The following is a 24,926-nucleotide window of genomic DNA, read 5'->3' as shown; positions in this document are numbered from 1 at the left end:
GGTTCATACAAGGAAAGTTGTGTATTAGAGAGGATTCAACTAGACGGCGACTGTTCGAGTTGGAAGTAGGGAAGACAGTTTTAGCAGAAAACCAGTCAATAGGATGGCTATGATCTCTGACGTGACAGAAAAGAGCATTGTTAGTGTCGGCAAGCCTAACACTATTTTTGTGCTCCCTAAGTCTGTCAGAAAGAGATCGACCAGTTTCTCCAAAGTATTGAAGAGGACAGGAGGAGCAAGAAATAGAGTAGACACCAGGAACATCTGTAGAGGGAGGAGAGGTAAGAACGAGATTAGTGCGAAGAGTGTTAGTCTGGCGGAAGGTAAGCTTGATGTCTAAGGGACGGAGAGAATTGTTGAGATTAGAAAGACCGGAAATGTAGGGAAGGCAGAGGATAGAAGAGTTCCCATGAGTAGAGAGATTGGGAGAGAAGAAATTGCGTTTAGCACGTGAGAGGGCAGAGTCTATGAAATGGGAAGGGTAGCCAAGACGGGAGAACGAATTATGAAGAGTGGAAATTTCTGCTGGAAGGAACTGAGGATCACAGATGCGGAGGTCACGGAGAAAGAGGGAGATAAAAACACTTTTGTGTATCGTTCCAGTCACGGTATTGTGCCTTTTTTGTTATTTATATCTGTCAAACAGAGTATCCTCTGTATTTTACCAAGGCTTTAGAAGCGAGTATAAAGAAATTTCCATAGGTACACCGCAGGAAGCAGTTCTCAGCCCTATGCTATTTCATGTTCTGATTAATGCTCTCTTAAGCACCTTACAAGCTATGCTGATATCATGAGCCATAGAACAGGGCATAAGACGATGAGTACCGTTCTTAAAGAAGTTCAGGAAATTTGTAGTCGATTAGGCCTAATCATATCTTCATCTAAAACAAAGATATTTACAAGCAAAGATATCTCTCACCCATCTGTTTGCAGAGTGAAAATATCAGCTGCGTTAAGTCTTACAGATACCTTGGTGTAGACATAATCTTCAATAAATTCGCTACACCCCAATTAAATAAGAAATGCAAAGATAGGATAAATACTCTCAGAGGTGTTGCTGGCTACAACCCCAACTATGGTGCTAATGTGAGAATAGTGAGAATGATGTACATAGCCTATGTTAGGTCCTTAATTGATTATGCTGCTCCTATGTTGATATTAGCTACGTAATGTTCTCTCCGACCCTTGGAGTTAATGGTAACTGAAGCTCTCAGATTAATTCTTGGCTGTCCCAACTCTACCAAGGTTTTTAAGATGAGGAAGGAGCTTGGTATCTCTTGTATCAGTGATACAGTTATTGAGATTAACACTGTACTTGGTATTAGAATGTCAAGAAATGAACCAGACACTGTCACTATGAATCTTACTAAATGTCTAGAAGTAAATACACACAGATCTAAACGGGTTGTGAAAACATGCAATTATATTAATTTTTATAACCTGCATGAACTGTATCACTGTAGGCAACAATAGCATTTCACCCCTCCACGGAAGATGTGTTCATTTAATATCACATACCTGCAAGTCCCTCCCAAGAAGCTCATTGCTAGTAATCCCTTCCTTAATCACTTGTAAAAGCAACTGCTCAAGAAGAAATTTCTCTCCTAACTGGTAGTTATAATTTACCACAAGTTATATACAGTAATGGATTTAAGCAGAAGTCTACTGGTAGAGCTGCATCTGCTCTTGTTGCCACCTCCCTTGTTAAGAACAAAAGGAACTTTGTTGAGTTAAGCATAAAAATTAACAACTGGGCGTCTACACTGCAAACTGAATTGTTTGCCATCTAATGGCGCTAAAGCTAGCTTATGACATTGAGCTTGACTCTATCATAATTACTGATTCTATGTCATCACTGAAGGCTCTTGATTCGTATAATGACTCTAACAATATGCTCACTGGAGAAGCCAAGTATAGATACCCAAAAATCCGGTAAAAAAAATTAATGTGCAGTTGTTATGAATCTCGTCACACATTGGATTACTCCTTCATGATAAAGTTGATATGTTAGCCAAGAAAAGTACCCTTAAGGATAATGTAGAAATATAACTTTAGAGTTTCTGTGTCTAGTATTAGAAATAATATTAAGAGAGAAGTATATAATGAAACTGAATGTTATAGTAATGTAATTAGAAGCCTGAGTAGATCTATAACTCACTATGATAACATGAACGTAGATAAGTACGTTCATGGAGCAACTTGCAATGTAAACAGACTGACTGATGTTGTAGTGGCCAGGCTCAGGCTTGGTTACAAGTACTGACTGATGTTGTAGTGGCCAGGATCAGGCTTGGTTACAAGTACTGACTGATGTTGTAGTGGCCAGGCTCAGGCTTGGTTACAAGTACTGACTGATGTTGTAGTGGCCAGGCTCAGGCTTGGTTACAAGTACTGACTGATGTTGTGGCCAGGATCAGGCTTGGTTACAAGTACTGACTGATGTTGTAGTGGCCAGGCTCAGGCTTGGTTACAAGTACTGACCGATGTTGTGGCCAGGATCAGGCTTGGTTACAAGTACTGAATGATGTTGTAGTGGCCAGGATCAGGCTTGGTTACAAGTACTGAATGATGTTGTAGTGGCCAGGCTCAGGATTGGTTACAAGTACATCTGATTGACACAGATGATAATCAAGCTAAATTTGAAGTATGTGACCAGTCCTATGGTCACTATCTTGAACACTATGTGCTTAATTGTTCATATACTGAGGAATATAGAGATAGAAAGTATAATAACCTATATGATATGTCTAGGTATCTTATTAATGAAAATGAGATACCAGATATATCAAGCAAATTTCCTTAAATTTGCTTGTAACAAATAAGCGAACTGTTGATGTAAGTCCAGATGTACTCCCGGTATCCCTTTAAGGGTCAAGTTCCTAGGTCTGTCGTGTATCCACATGCTCTGGCGCTACCATCCACAAGATGGATATGAGGTACACAATAGACTAGCCACTTCAGTGGCAAATATCTAATCAACAACAATTATTATTATTAATTGAATTAATAACCACAATAACTATTATAAATTAATAACCACAACAACAATTATTAACAAAATTAATAACCACAACAGCAGTAATTAACAGAATTAATAACCATAACAGCAACAGTTATTAACAGAATTAATAACCATAACAGCAACAATTTTTAACAGAATTAATAACAATAGCAACAATTATTAACGGAATTAATAACCACAACAACAGTTATTAATGAAATTAATAACCACAACAACAATTATTAACTGAATTAAAAACCACAAGACCCACAATCACTGGTTTAATAACCACAACACCCACAATCATTGGGTTTAATAACCACAACAACCACAATCATTGTTTTTAATAACCGCAACAACCACAATCATTGAGTTTAATAACCACAATAACCACAATCGTTGTTTTTAATAACCGTAACAACCACAATCATTGGGCTTAATAACCACAATATCCACAATCATTGTCCTAAATAACCACAACAACCACAGTCATTGGGTTTAATAACCACAATCACTGGGTTTAACCACAACAACCACAATCATTGGGTTTAATAACCGCAACAACCACAATCATTGGGTTTAATAACCACAACAACCACAATAATTGGATTTAATAACCACAACAACCACAATCATTGGGTTTAATAACTCGCTCAGTCAATATTAATATAAAACCATAACAGGCAATAAAACTCTAATAACAGCATAACAGGCAATAAAACTAATAACAGCATAACAGGCAATAAAAGAGAAGAAATAAAGACCATCAGGGCACAAGCACTCGGTGATAAAGGAGGAATAAGCAATAGCAGAACCAGGAGAAGGGAAACAAGTGATGATGGCAGGGAAGAGGACACGAAATACAATCAATAGGTGCCACGGACTCACAATAGGTGCCACGGACTCACAATAGGTGCCATGGACTCAAAATAGGTGCCACGGACTCACAATAGGTGCCACGGACGCACAATAGATGCCACGGACTCACAAAAGGGGCCACGGACTCAAAATAGGTGCCACAGACTCACAATAGGTGCCACGGACTCACAATAGGTGCCACGGACTCACAATAGGTGCCACGGACTCACAATAGGTGCCACGTACTCAAAATAGGTGCCACAGACTCACAATAGGTGCCACGGACTCACAATAGGTGCCACGGACTCCCAAAAGGGGCCACGGACTCTCACTAGGTGCCACGGAAACAAAATAGGTGTCATTGGCACAAAATGGGTGAGACATACACAAAATAAGTGCCACGGGCACAAAATAAGTGCCACGGACTCAACACAGGCGCCAAGGACACAAAACAGACACTACGGACACAAAACGGACGCCACGGACACAAAACAGTTGCCACGGACGTGAAATCCAATCACGAGACCGCTAATAAATAAGACTGGTTGACGAGAATGCATTTTGAGAGCCTAACTGTACGAGGGTAACAATGTAACAATGTAACTTACACCAGACAATATCACCTCTGTAACGAAGCAAATAAAACTATTGAGTAATAAAACTATTGAGTAATAAAAGTATTGAATAATGAAAATATTGAATAATAAAAGAATTAAATAATAAAAATATTGAATAATTAAAATACCGAATAATAAAATTATTGAATAATAAAAGTATTGAATAATAAAAGTATTGAATAATAAAAGTATTGAATAATAAAAGTATTGAATAATAAAAGTATTGAATAATAAAAGTATTGAATAATAAAAGTATTGAATAATAAAAGTATTGAATAATAAAAGTATTGAATAATAAAAGTATTGAATAATAAAAGTATTGAATAATAAAAGTATTGAATAATAAAAGTATTGAATAATAAAAGTATTGAATAATAAAAGTATTGAATAATAAAAGTATTGAATAATAAAAGTATTGAATAATAAAAGTATTGAATAATAAAAGTATTGAATAACAAAAGTATTGAATAATAAAAGTATTGAATAACAAAAGTATTGATTAATAAAAGTACTGATTAATAAAAGTATTGAATATTAAAAGTATTGAATAATAAAAGTATTGATTAATAAAAGTATTGATTAATAAAAATATTGATTAATAAAAGTATTGATTAATAAAAGTATTGATTAATAAAAGTACTGATTAATAAAAGTATTGATTAATAAAAGTATTGATTAATAAAAGTATTGAATAACAAAAGTATTGAATAATAAAAGTATTGATTAATAAAAGTATTGATTAATAAAAGTATTGATTAATAAAAGTACTGATTAATAAAAGTATTGATTAATAAAAGTATTGATTAATAAAAGTATTGATTAATAAAAGTATTGATTAATAAAAGTACTGATTAATAAAAGTATTGATTAATAAAAGTATTGATTAATAAAAGTATTGATTAATAAAAGTATTGATTAATAAAAGTATTGATTAATAAAAGTATTGATTAATAAAAGTATTGATTAATAAAAGTACTGATTAATAAAAGTATTGATTAATAAAAGTATTGATTAATAAAAGTATTGATTAATAAAAGTATTGATTAATAAAAGTATTGATTAATAAAAGTATTGATTAATAAAAGTATTGATTAATAAAAGTATTGATTAATAAAAGTATTGATTAATAAAAGTACTGATTAATAAAAGTATTGATTAATAAAAGTATTGATTAATAAAAGTATTGAATAATAAAAGTATTGAATAATAAAAGTATTGAATAATAAAAGTATTGAATAATAAAAGTATTGAATAATAAAAGTATTGAATAATAAAAGTATTGAATAACAAAAGTATTGAATAATAAAAGTATTGAATAACAAAAGTATTGATTAATAAAAGTACTGATTAATAAAAGTATTGAATATTAAAAGTATTGAATAATAAAAGTATTGATTAATAAAAGTATTGATTAATAAAAATATTGATTAATAAAAGTATTGATTAATAAAAGTATTGATTAATAAAAGTACTGATTAATAAAAGTATTGATTAATAAAAGTATTGATTAATAAAAGTATTGATTAATAAAAGTATTGATTAATAAAAGTATTGATTAATAAAAGTATTGATTAATAAAAGTATTGATTAATAAAAGTACTGATTAATAAAAGTATTGATTAATAAAAGTATTGATTAATAAAAGTATTGATTAATAAAAGTATTGATTAATAAAAGTACTGATTAATAAAAGTATTGATTAATAAAAGTATTGATTAATAAAAGTATTGATTAATAAAAGTATTGATTAATAAAAGTATTGATTAATAAAAGTATTGATTAATAAAAGTATTGATTAATAAAAGTACTGATTAATAAAAGTATTGATTAATAAAAGTATTGATTAATAAAAGTATTGATTAATAAAAGTATTGATTAATAAAAGTATTGATTAATAAAAGTATTGATTAATAAAAGTATTGATTAATAAAAGTATTGATTAATAAAAGTATTGATTAATAAAAGTATTGATTAATAAAAGTATTGATTAATAAAAGTATTGATTAATAAAAGTATTGATAAATAAAAGTATTGATTAATAAAAGTATTGATTAATAAAAGTATTGATAAATAAAAGTATTGAATATTAAAAGTATTGAATAATAAAAGTAGTAAGCAATACAGGCAACAAGGAATTCATAGCAAAAGGAAAAACTAACTTGAAATTCGAACTTAGAAGGACAAGTTTTGAATTAAAGTGACAATACCCTGGCTGGTACAACTACTAACTGGTACACAATACCCTGGCTGGTACAACTACTAACTGGTACACAATACCCTGGCTGGTACAACTACTAACTGGTGCACAATACCCTGGCTGGTACAACTACTAACTAGTACACAATACCCTGGCTGGTACAACTACTAACTAGTACACAATACCCTGGTTGGTACAACTACTAACTAGTACACAATACCCTGGTTGGTACAACTACTAACTGGTACACAATATCCTGGTTGGTACAACTACTAACTATCATGTGGGGTTCGAACACGTGGATAGGGTAAAGAAATACGTAGGCTGGTAGTACTTATATTACGGATAGTGTGGGAAGCGCCAAACAGCCGTGACCTGCCTCCTTGCTCTCACTCGTAAGACTGACTACTCACAGTGCCCATATGTGAGGGGGTGTTTGAAATCCTGCTAGGTCAGCAGCAATATGACAGTCAGTGATTCACGCAGAGACGGTTGGTAGTGAGTCATCTACTGGTACACTGGTTACTGGTAACTGGTTACTAGGAACTGGTACTACTGAGATAACTAGTACACAATACCCTGGCTGGTACAACTACTAACTAGTACACAATACCCTGGTTGGTACAACTAACTAGTACACAATACCCTGGTTGGTACAACTACTAACTAGTACACAATACCCTGGCTGGTACAACTACTAACTGGTACACAATACGCTGGCTGGTACAACTACTAACTAGTACACAATACCCTGGCTGGTACAACTACTAACTGGTACACAATGCCCTGGCTGGTACAACTACTAACTGGTACACAATACCCTGGTTGGTACAACTACTAACTAGTATACAATACCATGGTTGGTACAACTACTAACTAGTACACAATACCCTGGTTGGTACAACTACTAACTGGTACACAATACCCTGGTTGGTACAACTGCTAACTAGTACACAATACCAATGAAGCTAAATGATTGGTAATAAAATAAAGCTAACAAAAAAAATGGAGTTATTTGTGCCCCTATTGTTACGGTGAAGATTAAGTCGTAACAAATGGGGGCCTGTCCGGGGCCCTATGGTTAACCTTCCTTTAATATTACATTGCGGTCATTTCCTTTAATAGCTAAATTGGAAATGAACGTCCTTGTATTATTAAGATTAATTCTTATTAACAATTATAATTTATGTAACATGGCCATGATAAGTTTAATTGGAGCTATAGTAACCTGCCTGCCGCCCGGTGTGCCGGTGTGTAGTTAGCCGTGATGTTCGATGGTTATACCCCCCCCTTCCCCCCCCCCCTTTATGTTCAACTACTCTACTGAGTGTTGGTGAGTCACGTCACGTGACCCACTTTACCTGTATGCTCAAGGTTGAGGGACGAGCAGTGAAGAAGTAGCAGCCAACGAGAACACTCCTGCTCGTCTCTGGTAACTGGCCAAGATTTATTAGCCGGCCTGGACATATTCTGTTTTATTCTGACTGCTTCCAATTGGGAAACAAGACTTTAATGTATAAAGTAATCTCCATTTATATATATGTTATATCTAGGATATCCTCCTAATTGTCTGTTACAAAAGCCTTATGTATATGTTGGATACTATAGAAGAAACATGTATTCTTAACTTATATACGATAATTCGTATATTATAACTGGCTTTTGTTATATTATGAATATACTTAATTAAAATTAGGCTTTCCGGAGGATCATTATTATTACCCTAACCTCTCTGACCAAAATTGTTATGCTCTAAAAAGAAGGAAATAGTTGTTACAATACTTGGAGTGTAACAAGTGGGGGCCTGTGTCCGGGAGCATAACACTGAATTTCCTTTAAAATGAATGTAGAAATGGCAGAGAGGTTTGAAGATATAACAAAGGAGAAATTACAAAATTTGAAGCTTCAATCTTGTTGGCAATTAGCACGAAGCTTGGGCATAAAATACGACAGGCATTTCACTGCCCAGACAGTCAGATGTATGATACAGAATGTCCTTTTTCCAGATGAGCAGGATCCAGAGATCGAGAATGGAGAAGCAGATATTCCTTCCTTTTTGAATTCTTTTCTACAGACGCCCGAGGCCGAAACTACGACGCTAACAACCCCTACTGGAGACGACGGACATGAACTTCCTGATACTCGGAAACGCTACGCTGCTACAACGACTCCAATTCCATCTCCAAGGACTATATGGGGAACAGAACTCAATCACACTAAAGAAACGGATCCAGGTAAACCATTTACAGATAGTTTTGAAACAGAACAAGAAGTCCTTTTGGATGATGAACACGTTCCACCTCAAATCTCTTTAGCCCTTTTGACTACTATTCAATCTAAGGAGAATTTTGAACGTCTAGAACGTATTTTATTGCTTCAAACCTCCTTTGTAGAAGCCCAGAGAAAGTTAAAAAGGGAGAATTTTGAACGTGAATCTTTGCTTTATGAACGGGAAGTACTGAGGAAGAAAAGAGAATCCAGTAATATGTATACAATCCCTTCATTTGACCTTGGTAAAGCAGCCTCTTTGATGCCTAAATTTACGGAGGATAATTTAGATTCATTTTTTGAAGCATTCGAAAATCAGGCGAAGGTGATGCAATGGCCTCCTAAATATTGGGCTGCTTTAATACATTCATCTTTAATAGGAAAAGCCCAAACCATAACTGCCAACTTACCTTTTGAACAATATTCTGATTATACTCAGGTAAAAGATTGTCTTCTGAAAGCTTATGATTTATTACCTGTCAGTTATTTGAAGATGTTTAGAACTCTGAAGAAATATCCTCAGCAGTCTTGGGTGGACTTTGCCAGGGAAAAGCTCTCTGCTTTCGAGCGTTGGCGTAGGGCCGCGGGAGCCGCCTCAGTCGAGTCACTTTCCCAGCTGATGTTGCATGAAGACCTTTTTAAATATTTTCCAGAGAGGGTGCATACTTATCTTTTGACATTTCCCACTACTAACTTGTTAGATACTGCCGCCCACGCAGATCACTTTGAAATTTCCCATGCTATAACCACAGAAATGTCTAAGGCCCCGGAAAAGAAATCTACCTCCCAAGGTTTTAGTTCAAGATTGACGGCTAGGAAAGCTCCAGCTGGCGAACCTTTGAAGGTGTATTCAGACAAAAAACAGGTGACAAACGGCTCTTTCTCCAGACAGTATCCTAAAGATCAATTACCACTGTGCCTTTTTTGTAAAAAGTTAGGTCATAGACAGTCCCAGTGTTGGCATAAACAGCGGGAAGATAAAACCCAACCAAGAGGGAGATATCCTACCCAGGTAATAAATTCCTCTCGGAAGTATGAAACTCTGGATCATGAATCTCTACCTTTTCAGGCCTCATCTAGCAGACCGTCTAATAGATGACTTTACCACGACAGTGCTTCAGAAGAAAAGGTCCGAGTAGCTATGGAACCCTACTTTTCCCAGGGGAAGTTCGGACTCTGTAAAGAGAGGTTAGTAAATATCACGACCTTTCGAGATACTGGCAGCTATCTCTCTTTATTAAGATCAAACCTGGTAAAGTTACCTACTAGTAGTGAACCCCGGCTAGACGTATTATTAGAGGCTTACGGAGGCACAATAATAAAGGTCCCTATTATAAGGATTTATGTAGAACTGCCTGGATATGTAGGCTGGATCAATGTGGGACTTTCAGATAAACCTTTCCCCATTGCCGGCGTGGATCTATTAATCGGGAACGAAATTGATCAATTGGAGATACCCAGAGAGCCTCTGGTTTTAGATAATCCTTGTGATGTAAATTATGCCTTAGAAGCCTCTGAGGCAGGGCTGGATTTATTTCCCCTTAATGTGGTCACCAGAGCCATGGCTAAGAACTCTAACAATTTGGATATTCAACAGCCTTTAGAAATGTCCGATGAATTAGGTTTGAACTTCCTGTTTAGCGAAGCAATTCAGTCGAGACCCACAGGTGACAAAGTTTTACCAGTCCCTGCGGACCTAGCTAGAAAATGTAATAAAGAAGAATTTCTTTTAGCTCTAAAGGACGATAAAAGTTTAACCAATAAGGATAAAGAGGAAGGTTACCTTTTAGATGAAGACGGTTTTCTTTGGAAGAGAAATAATGATAATGATTTGAGTTCAAAAGGAAACTTGTTAGTGGTGCCATCGCCCTTACGTAATATGGTATTTGAACTAGCACATGATAATCCACTGGGAGGTCATTTAGGATCTCGTAAGACAGAGAAAAAGATAAGGAAATATTTTTTTTGGCCTCAGATGAGGACTTATATTGCTGACAAACTACGGAAATGCCACGTTTGTCAAATAATAGGCAAAACGGCGCACAATCCCGCGTCTGCCCCTTTACTTCCAATAAAATGTCCTGAAGAACCTTTTGAAAGATTAGTTATTGATTGTGTAGGACCGTTGCCCCGCACAAAAAGGGGTAACCAGTATATCTTCACTATCATAGATATGGCAACTCGGTATCCTGATGCTATCCCCATGTCCAAAATTAATTCCAGAAATATAGTAAGAGCTTTAATACGCTTCTTTGCTCAAGTAGGCATACCACGTGAAATTCAATCTGACCAAGGTTCTAATTTTACGTCTAAGGTTTTTAAAGAGGCTATGTCTCGATTAGGAGTAAGACAGATCCTCTCTACAGCATATCATCCCCAGTCACAAGGAGTGCTAGAAAGATTCCACCAAACCCTTAAATCTACTTTACGTGCTTACTGTGAGCAATATTCTCGTGAATGGGACGAAGGTTTACCCTTTCTTCTCTTCGCCCTCCGTGAAGCTGAACAAGAAAGTACTAAATACTCTCCATTTGACTTGATTTTTGGACATCAGGTGCGAGGACCCCTAGCCATATTACGAGATTCTTGGATAGGGAAGAGAGGACCTCTTCATCCCAGTCCTCTACTTTGGAAAGAACCTCTCTCCAAATTAAAAAGCTTAGCTGCCGTGAATCTGTCAGAAGCTCAAGCCAAAATGAAGAAATCTTATGACCAAAAGGCTAAATCTCGTTCATTCTCTCCGAATGAATTAGTGTTAGTTAAAAACTTAATTCCAGGACATTCTTTAAAACCTAGATATTTGGGGCCATATGAAATAGTAGACAAAGAAAATGAGGTGAATTATCTGGTCCGTGAACCAGGACGTCGTAAGAAAATTAAGAGGTATCACATAGATAACTTAAAGAAGTACGAGTCTAGCCTTCTCCCTACTATTATTACCTCTATTCAACCTACATCCACTGAAATAAGGAATGACACTGTAAGGGAAGTAAGAGAATTTAGACTACATAATTCTGAAGTTTTAAAAGAACTAGACCATTTCCTGGAAGTTCTTCCTACCTCCCAAAAATCTCAAATCAAAGAGTTAATCACTAAATATAACTCCATCTTCAAAGATATCCCTACTCCTTGTACATTGGGTTTCCACGATATTGAATTGTTAGAAGATAGTCCAATAAAGCAATCCCCTTACCGGGTCTCTCCTGCTAAGCAAGAATTAATTCAACAAGAAATAAATACATTACTGGAATATAATTTGATAGAACCCAGTTGGACACCTTGGGCCTCTCCCTGTTTATTGGTCCCAAAACCCGATGGTACCGTACGCCTATGCACGGATTACCGTAAAGTAAATTCAATCGCCAAACCAGATGGGTTTCCATTACCAAGGATTGATGATTTAATAGATGCTGTAGCCGGTGCCAACTTTGTGACCAGATTAGACTTGCTGAGAGGGTATTACCAGGTGCCATTAACTCCTAGGGCCCAAGAGATTTCCGGGTTCGTAGTTAAGAACGGACTATTTACGTATAAGGTTATGCCTTTCGGCTTGTGTAACGCCGCCTCCTCTTTCCAGAGAATTATGAACATTTTAGTCCAACCCTTAGAAGGTGTAGAGGCATACTTAGACGACCTGGTGGTTTTTAGTGATGACTGGCAGTCTCATTTACAAAGATTAGAGCAACTACTGAAAGCATTGCAGAAACACAATTTCACTGTAAATTTACAAAAATGTGACTTTGGTAAAGCCCAGATTAAATATCTCGGTTTTAAAATAGGGAAGGGACTAGTAGCCCCCGACCAATTAAAGGTCCAAGCTATTTTAAATTTCCCGTCTCCTCAAGACAGGAAAGCCCTCCAACGATTTTTGGGGATGGCTACTTATTACAGGCGTTTTTGCCCAAACTTTGCTCAAGTTGCCTCCCCCCTGACTAGATTGACCAGTCCTAAATATAAATTTAATTGGGACGAGAATTGTGAACAAGCTTTTAAACGTTTAAAACGTTTCCTTTCCTCTGCCCCAGTATTGCGTGCACCCAATTTCCAAATTCCTTTCACCCTCCATTGTGATGCCAGTGATGCAGCTATAGGTGCTGTCTTATTGCAATCCTTCCAAAACGGTAATATTCTACATCCAATATGTTATTTTTCCTATAAATTAAAAGAATATCAAAGATCTTATTCAACTATAGAAAAAGAAGCCCTGGCTTTAGTGTTGTCCTTAGAACACTTTGACGTATACCTCGGTTATACTCCTCATGTGATAAATGCAGGCACTGTATTCTACTCAGACCATAATCCTCTGACATTCATAAATTCTATGAAATCAAAAAATGTTAGAATATTACGCTGGGCTTTAAGGATCCAACCTTACCGGATCTCCATTTTTCACATAAAGGGTTCGAGCAACGTGTTAGCCGATGCTCTCTCTCGCTCCTAATATGGCTTAACTACGGAAATTCTTTGCAGTCAAGCAGTTTCTGGACCAGTTCTAGCAAGTGGATGACTAACCTTGGAATGATGTACCTCCATCCCTATACCAGCTGGTTGGTTTCTTCTACTCCATCAGCATCTTAAACACCGAGATATTTGCTTGTGGGCCGGGGTGTCATGCCCCTATGGTTAACCTTCCTTTAATATTACATTGCGGTCATTTCCTTTAATAGCTAAATTGGAAATGAACGTCCTTGTATTATTAAGATTAATTCTTATTAACAATTATAATTTATGTAACATGGCCATGATAAGTTTAATTGGAGCTATAGTAACCTGCCTGCCGCCCGGTGTGCCGGTGTGTAGTTAGCCGTGATGTTCGATGGTTATAACCCCCCCTTCCCCCCCCCCCCTTTATGTTCAACTACTCTACTGAGTGTTGGTGAGTCACGTCACGTGACCCACTTTACCTGTATGCTCAAGGTTGAGGGACGAGCAGTGAAGAAGTAGCAGCCAACGAGAACACTCCTGCTCGTCTCTGGTAACTGGCCAAGATTTATTAGCCGGCCTGGACATATTCTGTTTTATTCTGACTGCTTCCAATTGGGAAACAAGACTTTAATGTATAAAGTAATCTCCATTTATATATATGTTATATCTAGGATATCCTCCTAATTGTCTGTTACAAAAGCCTTATGTATATGTTGGATACTATAGAAGAAACATGTATTCTTAACTTATATACGATAATTCGTATATTATAACTGGCTTTTGTTATATTATGAATATACTTAATTAAAATTAGGCTTTCCGGAGGATCATTATTATTACCCTAACCTCTCTGACCAAAATTGTTATGCTCTAAAAAGAAGGAAATAGTTGTTACAATACTTGGAGTGTAACAGTACAACTACTAACTAGTATACAATACCATGGTTGGTACAACTACTAACTAGTACACAATACCCTGGTTGGTACAACTACTAACTGGTACACAATACCCTGGTTGGTACAACTGCTAACTAGTACACAATACCCCGGCTGGTACAACTACTAACTAGTACACAATACCATGGTTGGTACAACTACTAACTAGTACACAATACCCTGGCTGGTACAACTACTAATTAGTACACAATGCCCTGGTTGGTACAACTACTAACTGGTACACAATAACCTGGTTGGTACAACTACTAACTCGTACACAATACCCTGGTTGGTACAACTACTAACTAGTACAAAATACCCTGGTTGGTACAACTACTAACTAGCACACAATACCCTGGTAGGTACAACTACTAACTAGTACACAATACCCTGGCTGGTACAACTACTAACTAGTACACAATACCCTGGTTGGTACAACTACTAACTAGTACACAATACCCTGGTTGGTACAACTAGTAACTGGTACACAATACCCTGGCCGGTACAACTACTTACTAGTACACAATACCCTGGTTGGTGCAACTACTAACTAGTACACAATACCCTGGTTGGTACAACTACTAACTAGTACACGATACCCTGGTTGGTACAACTACTAACTAGTACACAATACCCTGGTTGGTACAACTACTAACTAGTACACAATACCCTGGCTGGTACAACTACTAACTAGTACACAATACCCTGGCAGGTACAACTACTAACTAGTACACAATATTCTGGCTGGTACAACTACTAACTGGTACACAATACCCTGGCTGGTACAACTACTAACTGGTACACAATACCCTGGCTGGTACAACTACGAACTGGTACACAATACCCTGGCTGGAACAACTACTAACTAGTACACAATACCCTGGCTGGTACAACTACTAACTGGTACACAATACCCTGGCTGGTACAACTACTAACTAGTACACAATACCCTGGCTGGAACAACTACTAACTGGTACACAATACCCTGGCTGGTACAACTACTAACTAGTACACAATACCCTGGCTGGTACAACTACTAACTAGTACACAATACCCTGGCTGGTACAACTACTAACTGGTACACAATACCCTGGCTGGTACAACTACTAACAGGTACACAATACCCTGGCTGGTACAACTATTAACTGGTACACAATACCCTGGCTGGTACAACTACTAACTGGTACACAATACCGTGGCTGGTACAACTACTAACTAGTACACAATACCCTGGTTGCTACAACTACTAACTAGTACACAATACCCTGGCTGGTACAACTACTAACTAGTACACAATACCCTGGCTGGTACAACTACTAACTAGTACACAATACCCTGGCTGGTACAACTACTAACTAGTACACAATACCCTGGCTGGTACAATTACTAACTAGTACACAATACCCAGGCTGGTACAACTACTAACTGGTACACAATACCCTGGCTGGTACAACTACTAACTAGTACACAATACCCTGGCTGGTACAACTACTAACTAGTACACAATACCCTGGCTGGTACAATTACTAAATAGTACACAATACCCTGGCTGGTACAACTACTAACTAGTACACAATACCCTGGCTGGTACAACTAACTAGTACACAATACACTGGCTGGTACAACTACTAACTATTACACAATACCCAGGTTGGTACAACTACTAACTAGTACACAATACCCTGGCTGGTACAACTACTAATTAGTATACAATACCCTGGCTGGTACAAATACTAACTAGTACACAATATCCTGGCTGGAACAACTACTAACTAGTACACAATAACCAGGCTGGTACAACTACTAACTAGTACACAATACCCAGGCTGATACAACTACTAACTAGTACACAATACCCTGACTGGTACAACCACTAAATAGTACGCAATACCCTGGCTGGTACAACTACTAACTAGTATACAATACCCAGGCTGGTACAACTACTAACTAGTACACAATACCCTGGCTGGTACAACTACTAACTACTACACAATACCCTGACTGGTACAACTACTAACTAGTACACAATACCCTGGCTGGTACAACTAACTAATACACAATAGCCTGGTTGGTAGAACTGCTAACTAGTATACAATACCCTGGCTGGTACAACTGCTAACTAGTACACAATACCCTGGATGGTACAACTACTAACTAGTACACAATACCCTGGCTGGTACAACAACTAACTAATACACAATACCCTGGCTGGTACAACTACTAACTAGTACACAATACCTTGGCTGGTACAACTAGTAACTAGTTCACAATACCCTGGCTGCTACAACTTCTAACTAGTACACAATACCCTGGCTGGTACAACTACTAAATAGTACACAATACCCTGGCTGGTACAACTACTAACTGGTACACAATACCCTGGCTGGTACAACTACTAACTAGTACACAATACCCTGGCTGGTACAACCACTAACTAGTGCACAATACTCTGGCTGGTACAACTACTAACTAGTACACTATACCCTGGCTGGTACAACTACTAACTAGTACACAATACCCTGGCTGGTACACTAATAACTAGTACACAGTACCCTGACTGGTACAACTACTAAATAGTACACAATACCCTGCCTGGTACAACTACTAACTAGTATACAATACCCTGGCTGGTACAACTACTAATTGGAACACAATACCCGGGCTGGTACAACTACTAGCTAGTACACAGTACCCTGGCTGGTACAACTACTAACTAGTGCACTATACCCTGGCTGGTACAACTACTAACTAGTACACAATACCCTGGCTGGTACAACTACTAATTAGTATACAATACCCTGGCTGGTAAAACTAGTAACTAGTACACAATACCCTGGCTGCTACAACTTCTAACTAGTACACAATACCCTGACTGGTAAAACTACTAAATAGTACACAATACCCTGGCTGGTACAACTACTAACTGGTATACAATACCCTGACTGGTACAACTACTAACTAGTACACAATACCATGGCTGGTACAACTACTAACTAGTACACAATACTCTGGCTGGTACAACTACTAACTAGTACACAATACCCTGGCTGGTACAACTACTAACTAGTACACAATACCCTGGCTGGTACGATTACTAAATAGTACACAATACCCTGGCAGGTACAACTACTAACTAGTACACAATACCCTGGCTGGTACAACTAACTAGTACACAATACACTGGCTGGTACAACTACTAACTATTACACAATACCCAGGTTGGTACAACTACTAACTAGTACACAATACCCTGGCTGGTACAACTACTAATTAGTATACAATACCCTGGCTGGTACAAATACTAACTAGTACACAATATCCTGGCTGGAACAACTACTAACTAGTACACAATAACCAGGCTGGTACAACTACTAACTAGTACACAATACCCAGGCTGATACAACTACTAACTAGTACACAATACCCTGACTGGTACAACCACTAAATAGTACGCAATACCCTGGCTGGTACAACTACTAACTAGTATACAATACCCAGGCTGGTACAACTACTAACTAGTACACAATACCCTGGCTGGTACAACTACTAACTACTACACAATACCCTGACTGGTACAACTACTAACTAGTAACCAATACCCTGGCTGGTACAACTAACTAATACACAATAGCCTGGTTGGTAGAACTGCTAACTAGTATACAATACCCTGGCTGGTACAACTGCTAACTAGTACACAATACCCTGGATGGTACAACTACTATCTAGTACACAATACCCTGGCTGGTACAACAACTAACTAATACACAATACCCTGGCTGGTACAACTACTAACTAGTACACAATACCTTGGCTGGTACAACTAGTAACTAGTTCACAATACCCTGGCTGCTACAACTTCTAACTAGTACACAATACCCTGGCTGGTACAACTACTAAATAGTACGCAATACCCTGGCTGGTACAACTACTAACTGGTACACAATACCCTGGCTGGTACAACTACTAACTAGTACACAATACCCTGGCTGGTACAACCACTAACTAGTGCACAATACTCTGGCTGGTACAACTACTAACTAGTACACTATACCCTGGCTGGTACAACTACTGACTAGTAAACAATACCCTGGCTGGTACACTAATAACTAGTACACAGTACCCTGACTGGTACAACTACTAAATAGTACACAATACCCTGCCTGGTACAACTACTAACTAGTATACAATACCCTGGCTGGTACAACTACTAATTGGAACACAATACCCGGGCTGGTACAACTACTAGCTAGTACACAGTACCCTGGCTGGTACAACTACTAACTAGTGCACTATACCCTGGCTGGTACAACTACTAACTAGTACACAATACCCTGGCTGGTACAACTACTAATTAGTATACAATACCCTGGCTGGTAAAACTAGTAACTAGTACACAATACCCTGGCTGCTACAACTTCTAACTAGTACACAATACCCTGACTGGTAAAACTACTAAATAGTACACAATACCCTGGCTGGTACAACTACTAACTGGTACACAATACCCTGACTGGTACAACTACTAACTAGTACACAATACCATGGCTGGTACAACTACTAACTAGTACACAATACTCTGGCTGGTACAACTACTAACTAGTACACAATACCCTGGCTGGTACAACTGCTAACTAGTACACAATACTCTGGCTGGTACAACTACTAAACAGTACACAATACCCTGGCTGGTACAACTACTAACTGGTACACAATACCCTGGCTGGTACAACTACTAACAAGTACACAATACCCTGGCTGGTACAACTACTAACTAGTACACAATACCCTGCCTGGTACAACTATTAACTAGTACACAATACCCAGGCTGGTACAACTACTATCTAGTACACAATACCCTGCCTGGTACACTACTAACTAGTACACAGTACTTTGACTGGTACAACTACTAAATAGTACACAATACCCTGCCTGGTACACCTACTAACTAGTATACAATACCCTGGCTCGTACAACTACTAATTGGAACACAATACCCGGGCTGGTACAACTACTAGCTAGTACACAATACCTTGGCTTGTACAACTACTAACTAGTGCACTATACCCTGGCTGGTACAACTACTAACTAGTACACTATACCCTGGCTGGTACAACTACTAACTAGTACACAATACCCTGGCTGGTACAACTACTAACTAGTACAAAATACCCTCGCTGGTACAATTACTAACTAGTATACAATACCCTGGCTGGTACAACTACTAACTAGTATACAATACCTGGCTGGTGCAACTACTAACTAGTACGCAATACCCAGGCTGGTACAACTAATAACTAGTACACAATACCCTGGCTGGTACAAAAACTAACTAGTACACAGTACTCTGGCTGGTACAACTACTAACTAGTACACAATACCCTGGCTGGTACAACTACTAACTAGTACACAATATTCTGGCTGGTACAACTACTAACTAGTACACAATACTCTGGCTGGTACAACTACTAACTAGTACACAATACCCTGGCTGGTACATCTACTAACTATTATACAATACCCTGGCTGGTACATCTACTATCTAGTACACAATACCCTGGCTGGTACAACTACTAACTTGTATACAATACCCTTGCTGGTACAACTACAAACTAGTATACAATACCCCGGCTGGTACAACTAACTAGCACACAATACCCTGGCTAGTACAACTACTAGCTAGTTCACAATACCCAGGCTGGTACAACTACTAACTAGTACTCAATGCCCTGGCTGATACAACTGCTAACAAGTACACAATACCCTGGCTGGAACAACTATTAACTAGTACACAATACCCTGGCAGGTATAACTACCAACTAGTACCCAATACCCTGGCTGGTATAACTACTAACTAGTACACAATATCTTGGCTGGTACAACTCCTAACTAGTACACAATACCCTGGCTGGTACAACTACTAACTAGTACACAATACACTGGCTGGTACAACTACTAACTAGTACACAATAGCCTGGCTGGTACAACTACTAACTAGTACACAATACCCTGACTGGTACAACTACTAACTAGTACACAATACCCTGGCTGGTACAACTACTAACTAGTACGCAATACCCTGGCTGGTACAACTACTAACTAGTGCACAATACCCTAGCTGGTACAACTAACTAGTACACAATACCCTGGCTGGTACAACTAACTAGTACACAGTACCCTGGCTGGTACAACTAACTAGTACACAATACCCTGGCTGTAACAACTACTAACTAGTATACAATACCGTGGCTGGTGCAACTACTAACTAGTACACAATACCCTGGCTGGTACAACTACTAACTAGTTTACAATACCCTGCTGGTACAACTACTAACTAGTACACAATACCCTGGCTGGTACAACTACTAACTAGTACACAATACCCTGGCTGGTACAATTACTAACTAGTATACAATACTCTGGCTGGTACAACTACTAACTAGTACACAATACCCTGGCTGGTACAAGTAACTAGTACACAATACCCTGGCTGGTACAACTACTAACTAGTACACAATACCCTGGCTGGTACAACTACTAACTAGTACACAATATCTTCGCTGGAACAACTACTAACTAGTACAAAATACCCTGGCTGGAACAACTACTTGGATCCAATACCCTGGCTGGAACAACTACTGACTAGTACACAATACCCTTTCTGGAACAACTACTATTTAGTACACATTACCGTGGCTGGTACAACTACTAACTAGTACACAATGCCCTGGCTGGAACAATTACTAACTAGTACACAATACCTTGGCTGGTACAACTACTAATTAGTACACAATACCCTGGCTGGTACAACTACTATTATACAATGCCCTGGCTGGTACAACTACTAACTAGTACACAATACCCTGGTTGGAACAATTGCTAACTAGAACAAATACCGTGAGTGGAACTACTGTTAACTGGTACTCAATACCGTGACTGGAACAATTCACAACTAACTCTGGAACTTCAGACGATGTTTCGGTCCTTGCTGAGCCATTATCTAGGCAAGACTTGATGACGGTCCAGCACAGACCGAAACGTCATTTGACGTCACCCTTAATGATCGTCAGTGAGTTGTAACCTGCAGCGCGAGTGAGCGAAAGTCTGAGAGGTCTAATTTTATCTGTTAGGTCCTAGACCCTTCTGCCAGACCTTAGTAATGGTCTTAGTTCATGGGGGGGGGAGAAACAGGATGAAGTTAGGTGTGATCCGAGGCAGGAGAGAGCAGCTCCACACACACATCAAAATAAACGTTGTCATAGATAATATTAACGAATTAAAACGGAATTCAGGGATTGGATTTGAACAGTGAACAATGATGAACATCAATGAACAATGATGAACAATGACGAACGACAGTGAACAATTACAAACAGAGCTTCGGAAAAAAATCATTCATAAAATGTTCATTATGATCGCTAGTGAACTCTGGTGAACAATAAGAATTTGTTGAAGGGTAAACTGATGCGCTTAACAAGAGACTAAAAGTGAACAAATAACAAAGAACTTAAATTATGTTCAAAAAACTTTTAAGCTCTTTTGATCCCCGAAGTTGCTATTGTACCATTGTTCATCACTGACTGTTGTTTTTGTTCCCGCTGTTGTTGGTTTTTGTTCACATTCCTGTTACTTTTTGTTCCTACTCCTGTTGTTTTTTTTCCACTCCTGTTGTTTTGTTCCCACTCCTGTTGCTTCTTTCATACTCCTGTTGTTTTGTTCCTACGTCTGTTATTTTACTCACTCGCCTGTTGCTTTGCTTAAATATCTGTTATTTTTTTCCCGTTTGTTCTTTGAGTCTGTTTTGTTTTCTTCCAACACCTGTTGATTAGTTCCCACACCTGTTGATTAGTTCCCACACCTGTTGATTAGTTACCACACCTGTTGATTAGTTACCACACTTGTTGATTAGTTACCACACCTGTTGATTAGTTACCACACCTGTTGATTAGTTCCCACACCTGTTGATTAGTTACCACGCCTGTTGATTAGTTCCCACATCTGTTGATTAGTTCCCACGCCTGTTGATTAGTTCCCACACCTGTTGATAAGTTCCCACACCTGTTGATTATTCACCACTTCTGCTAATTTATTACCACACCTGTTGTTCTGTTCCCACACCTGTTGCTGTGTTCTCAAGTATGCTGTTCTGTTCCACGCTCGTATTTATTCTAACAGTAACATTTAATAATAATAATAATAATAATAATAATAATAATAATAATAATAATAATAATAATAATAATTTTTATTTAGGTTAATTAGGTTAATTACATATGCCTTTACAGAGAACACTAATCATATATTTAAACAATGTCTGTACTAAGGACATAATTAAATATTCCCGGGGAGGGGATACCTGGTGCGGATACTTCAGTATTATACTTTTCAGGTATCCCGGGGAAGAGGGTTACCTATTGTGGTTATTTGAGTATTTGTGATTACCTTGGTATTGTGGTTGCCCGGGTATTGTGGTTACCTGGGTATTGTGGTTACCTGGGTATTGTGGATACCTGGGTATTGTTGATGCCTACTGTACTGTGGTTACATGGGTATTGTGGATACCTGGGTATTGTGGATACTTAGGTATTGTGATTACGTAGGTATTGTGAGTACTTGGGTATTGTGGATACCTACTGTACTGTGATTACCTCGGTATTGTGGTTACTTGGGTATTGTGGGTACCAAAGTATTGTGGATACCTACTGTATTGTGGTTACCTGGGTAACCACAAAATTCACTATACCTTCTCTGAGCATACACGATGTTCTCTGTGTTATCAAATCAAACTATACTGTAGGTTTTGTTTTCTGTTTTGACACTGTGTTAATGATTTCTTGTATTTATAGGTATCCAGAACTAAAACCTTCAATATAATATAACATAATTTCTCTTAAATTATATTAGACAGTCTTGGCAAGTGCGTTGATGCTTCAGGCCAACTTACACACACACACACACACACACACACACACACACACACACACACACACACACACACACACACACACACAAGCATCAACAACTTACACACACACACAAGCATCAACAACTTACACACACACACACGCATCAACAACTTACACACACACACACACGCATGAACAACTTACACACACACACACGCATAAACAACTTACACACACGCTAACATACTACAATAAAAGTAATGCAGCTTAACTCACAACTTTTTCTATCAAAATTTTGATATGTTGTGAGTGAAAGTAGTAATTGAAGGGCTGTGTGATGCGTCAGTCGCTCGTAAAGAGCCAGAAATACATCTGGTTGTTATGTTTATACGGCTGTGTTAAATTGTGCAGTTTTAACGTAGATTAACCCATCAAAATCAGCGTGACTTAGTTCTATTGAACGTCCTTTATTGTCTCATGAACGTACACATGAAGTATATGTAGCCGTTTTGCTTTGGACAGATACATGCACTGACATAAGCTTGGACAAGTAGTTGTGCTGAATTCAACATCTATGTACACCGAAGCTTCATATTCTGTAAACCAAGATAAGAATGGAAGGAAACACTTCTGGTTGAACTTACTGTTCTCAAGTCCTCCTCTCATCTTCGGCTTGCTGGCGGTGCAACTGCAGGCTGTCACGAGTAAGAGGAGGTAGTAGAGCCGGGGTGTCAAGCTTACACTTGACATTGTGTCAGTTAAGAGCTTTAGAAAAATGTCACTTCACAATTAAGTGGTTCCTCCAGTCCTAATAGCCATTAAGACTGCCACTTGCATTAAGGTGGGTGGAAGTTGTCAGCTGACACTGACTAGTGGGGATCGTTTGTCAAGCATACCTAATCCCACTTGTTATTAGTGTCAATTGGTTAAGTGCTTGACTAAAAGGTAGAGTTAGTTTATAACTGGCACTGTGTCACGTCACTGTCGTTATGGTCCTGTGCAAGTGAGTTCCACTGAATAAACAATATTTCTTTTACCACTCTGGTCATTGTACACGATGCTGCCAAGTGGAGTTATCCAGAGTCGTCATTACTTTGTCCATTATAAGAGTTCCAGTGTAAGGCTGGGCGGCGGGGGGTCGGGATCACAGAGAAGTCTCAGACTTGTTTGGGCACTCGTGTGAACACTCCTCCCACAGTAAGAACTGTCCTCAGTGACTTCCCATGATCTTGCGTGTGCTAGAAGACCCTTAACATCAGTTGCATGAATAAGGGTTGCAACTGGTGAAACATAAACTGAGTTTAGAATCCTCCAACAGAGTCTTCCTGCACGGTGGTTTCACGAGGCAAACTCTGCTTAAACTATTGGTCATTAAACACAGGGAATTCTACAATGAGCATTATCGTCACTGGAATTTTATTACACTGTTACACACACATAACGTTCAACCCACAAACATATAATATTCGCACATTCTTGGATGACACACGATACTATGAATACCCAGGGATGGCTGAAGGCACCAATTAGAAGCTTTTATAATGTCAATTCCCTCTAAGGTGGTCAGGAAGGCAGTTGAGAGAAGAAGCATTACCTTACAAGACGTCTAAGCAAGTGTCATTTACCTCATTATCTCTTAACACACCGCCTCCCTCGCTTCCTTAATTACCCCACCGTCATTAAGCTGTCAACTTCCCCTAGTTAATTAGGAAGCTACCTGT

General features: G+C 38.2%; 1 protein-coding gene across 1 annotated transcript; it reads left to right on the top strand.

Moving 5' to 3' along the window:
* The first annotated feature begins 8,761 nt into the window (after window positions 1-8,761).
* Window positions 8,762-23,159, top strand: LOC138853183 (uncharacterized). The gene is made up of 3 exons (XM_070088491.1): window positions 8,762-8,907; window positions 10,011-12,684; window positions 23,146-23,159. The coding sequence occupies exons 2-3, from the start codon at window positions 10,083-10,085 to the stop codon at window positions 23,157-23,159; spliced, it is 2,616 nt and encodes an 871-aa protein (XP_069944592.1). The 5' UTR covers window positions 8,762-8,907; window positions 10,011-10,082.
* Window positions 23,160-24,926: the final 1,767 nt, after the last annotated feature.

Source organism: Cherax quadricarinatus, chromosome 24, assembly GCF_038502225.1.
Source record: "Cherax quadricarinatus isolate ZL_2023a chromosome 24, ASM3850222v1, whole genome shotgun sequence".
Lineage (NCBI taxonomy): Eukaryota > Metazoa > Arthropoda > Malacostraca > Decapoda > Parastacidae > Cherax > Cherax quadricarinatus.
Note: the sequence above shows the minus strand (reverse complement) of the source record. Positions and strands in the feature narration are given on the sequence as shown.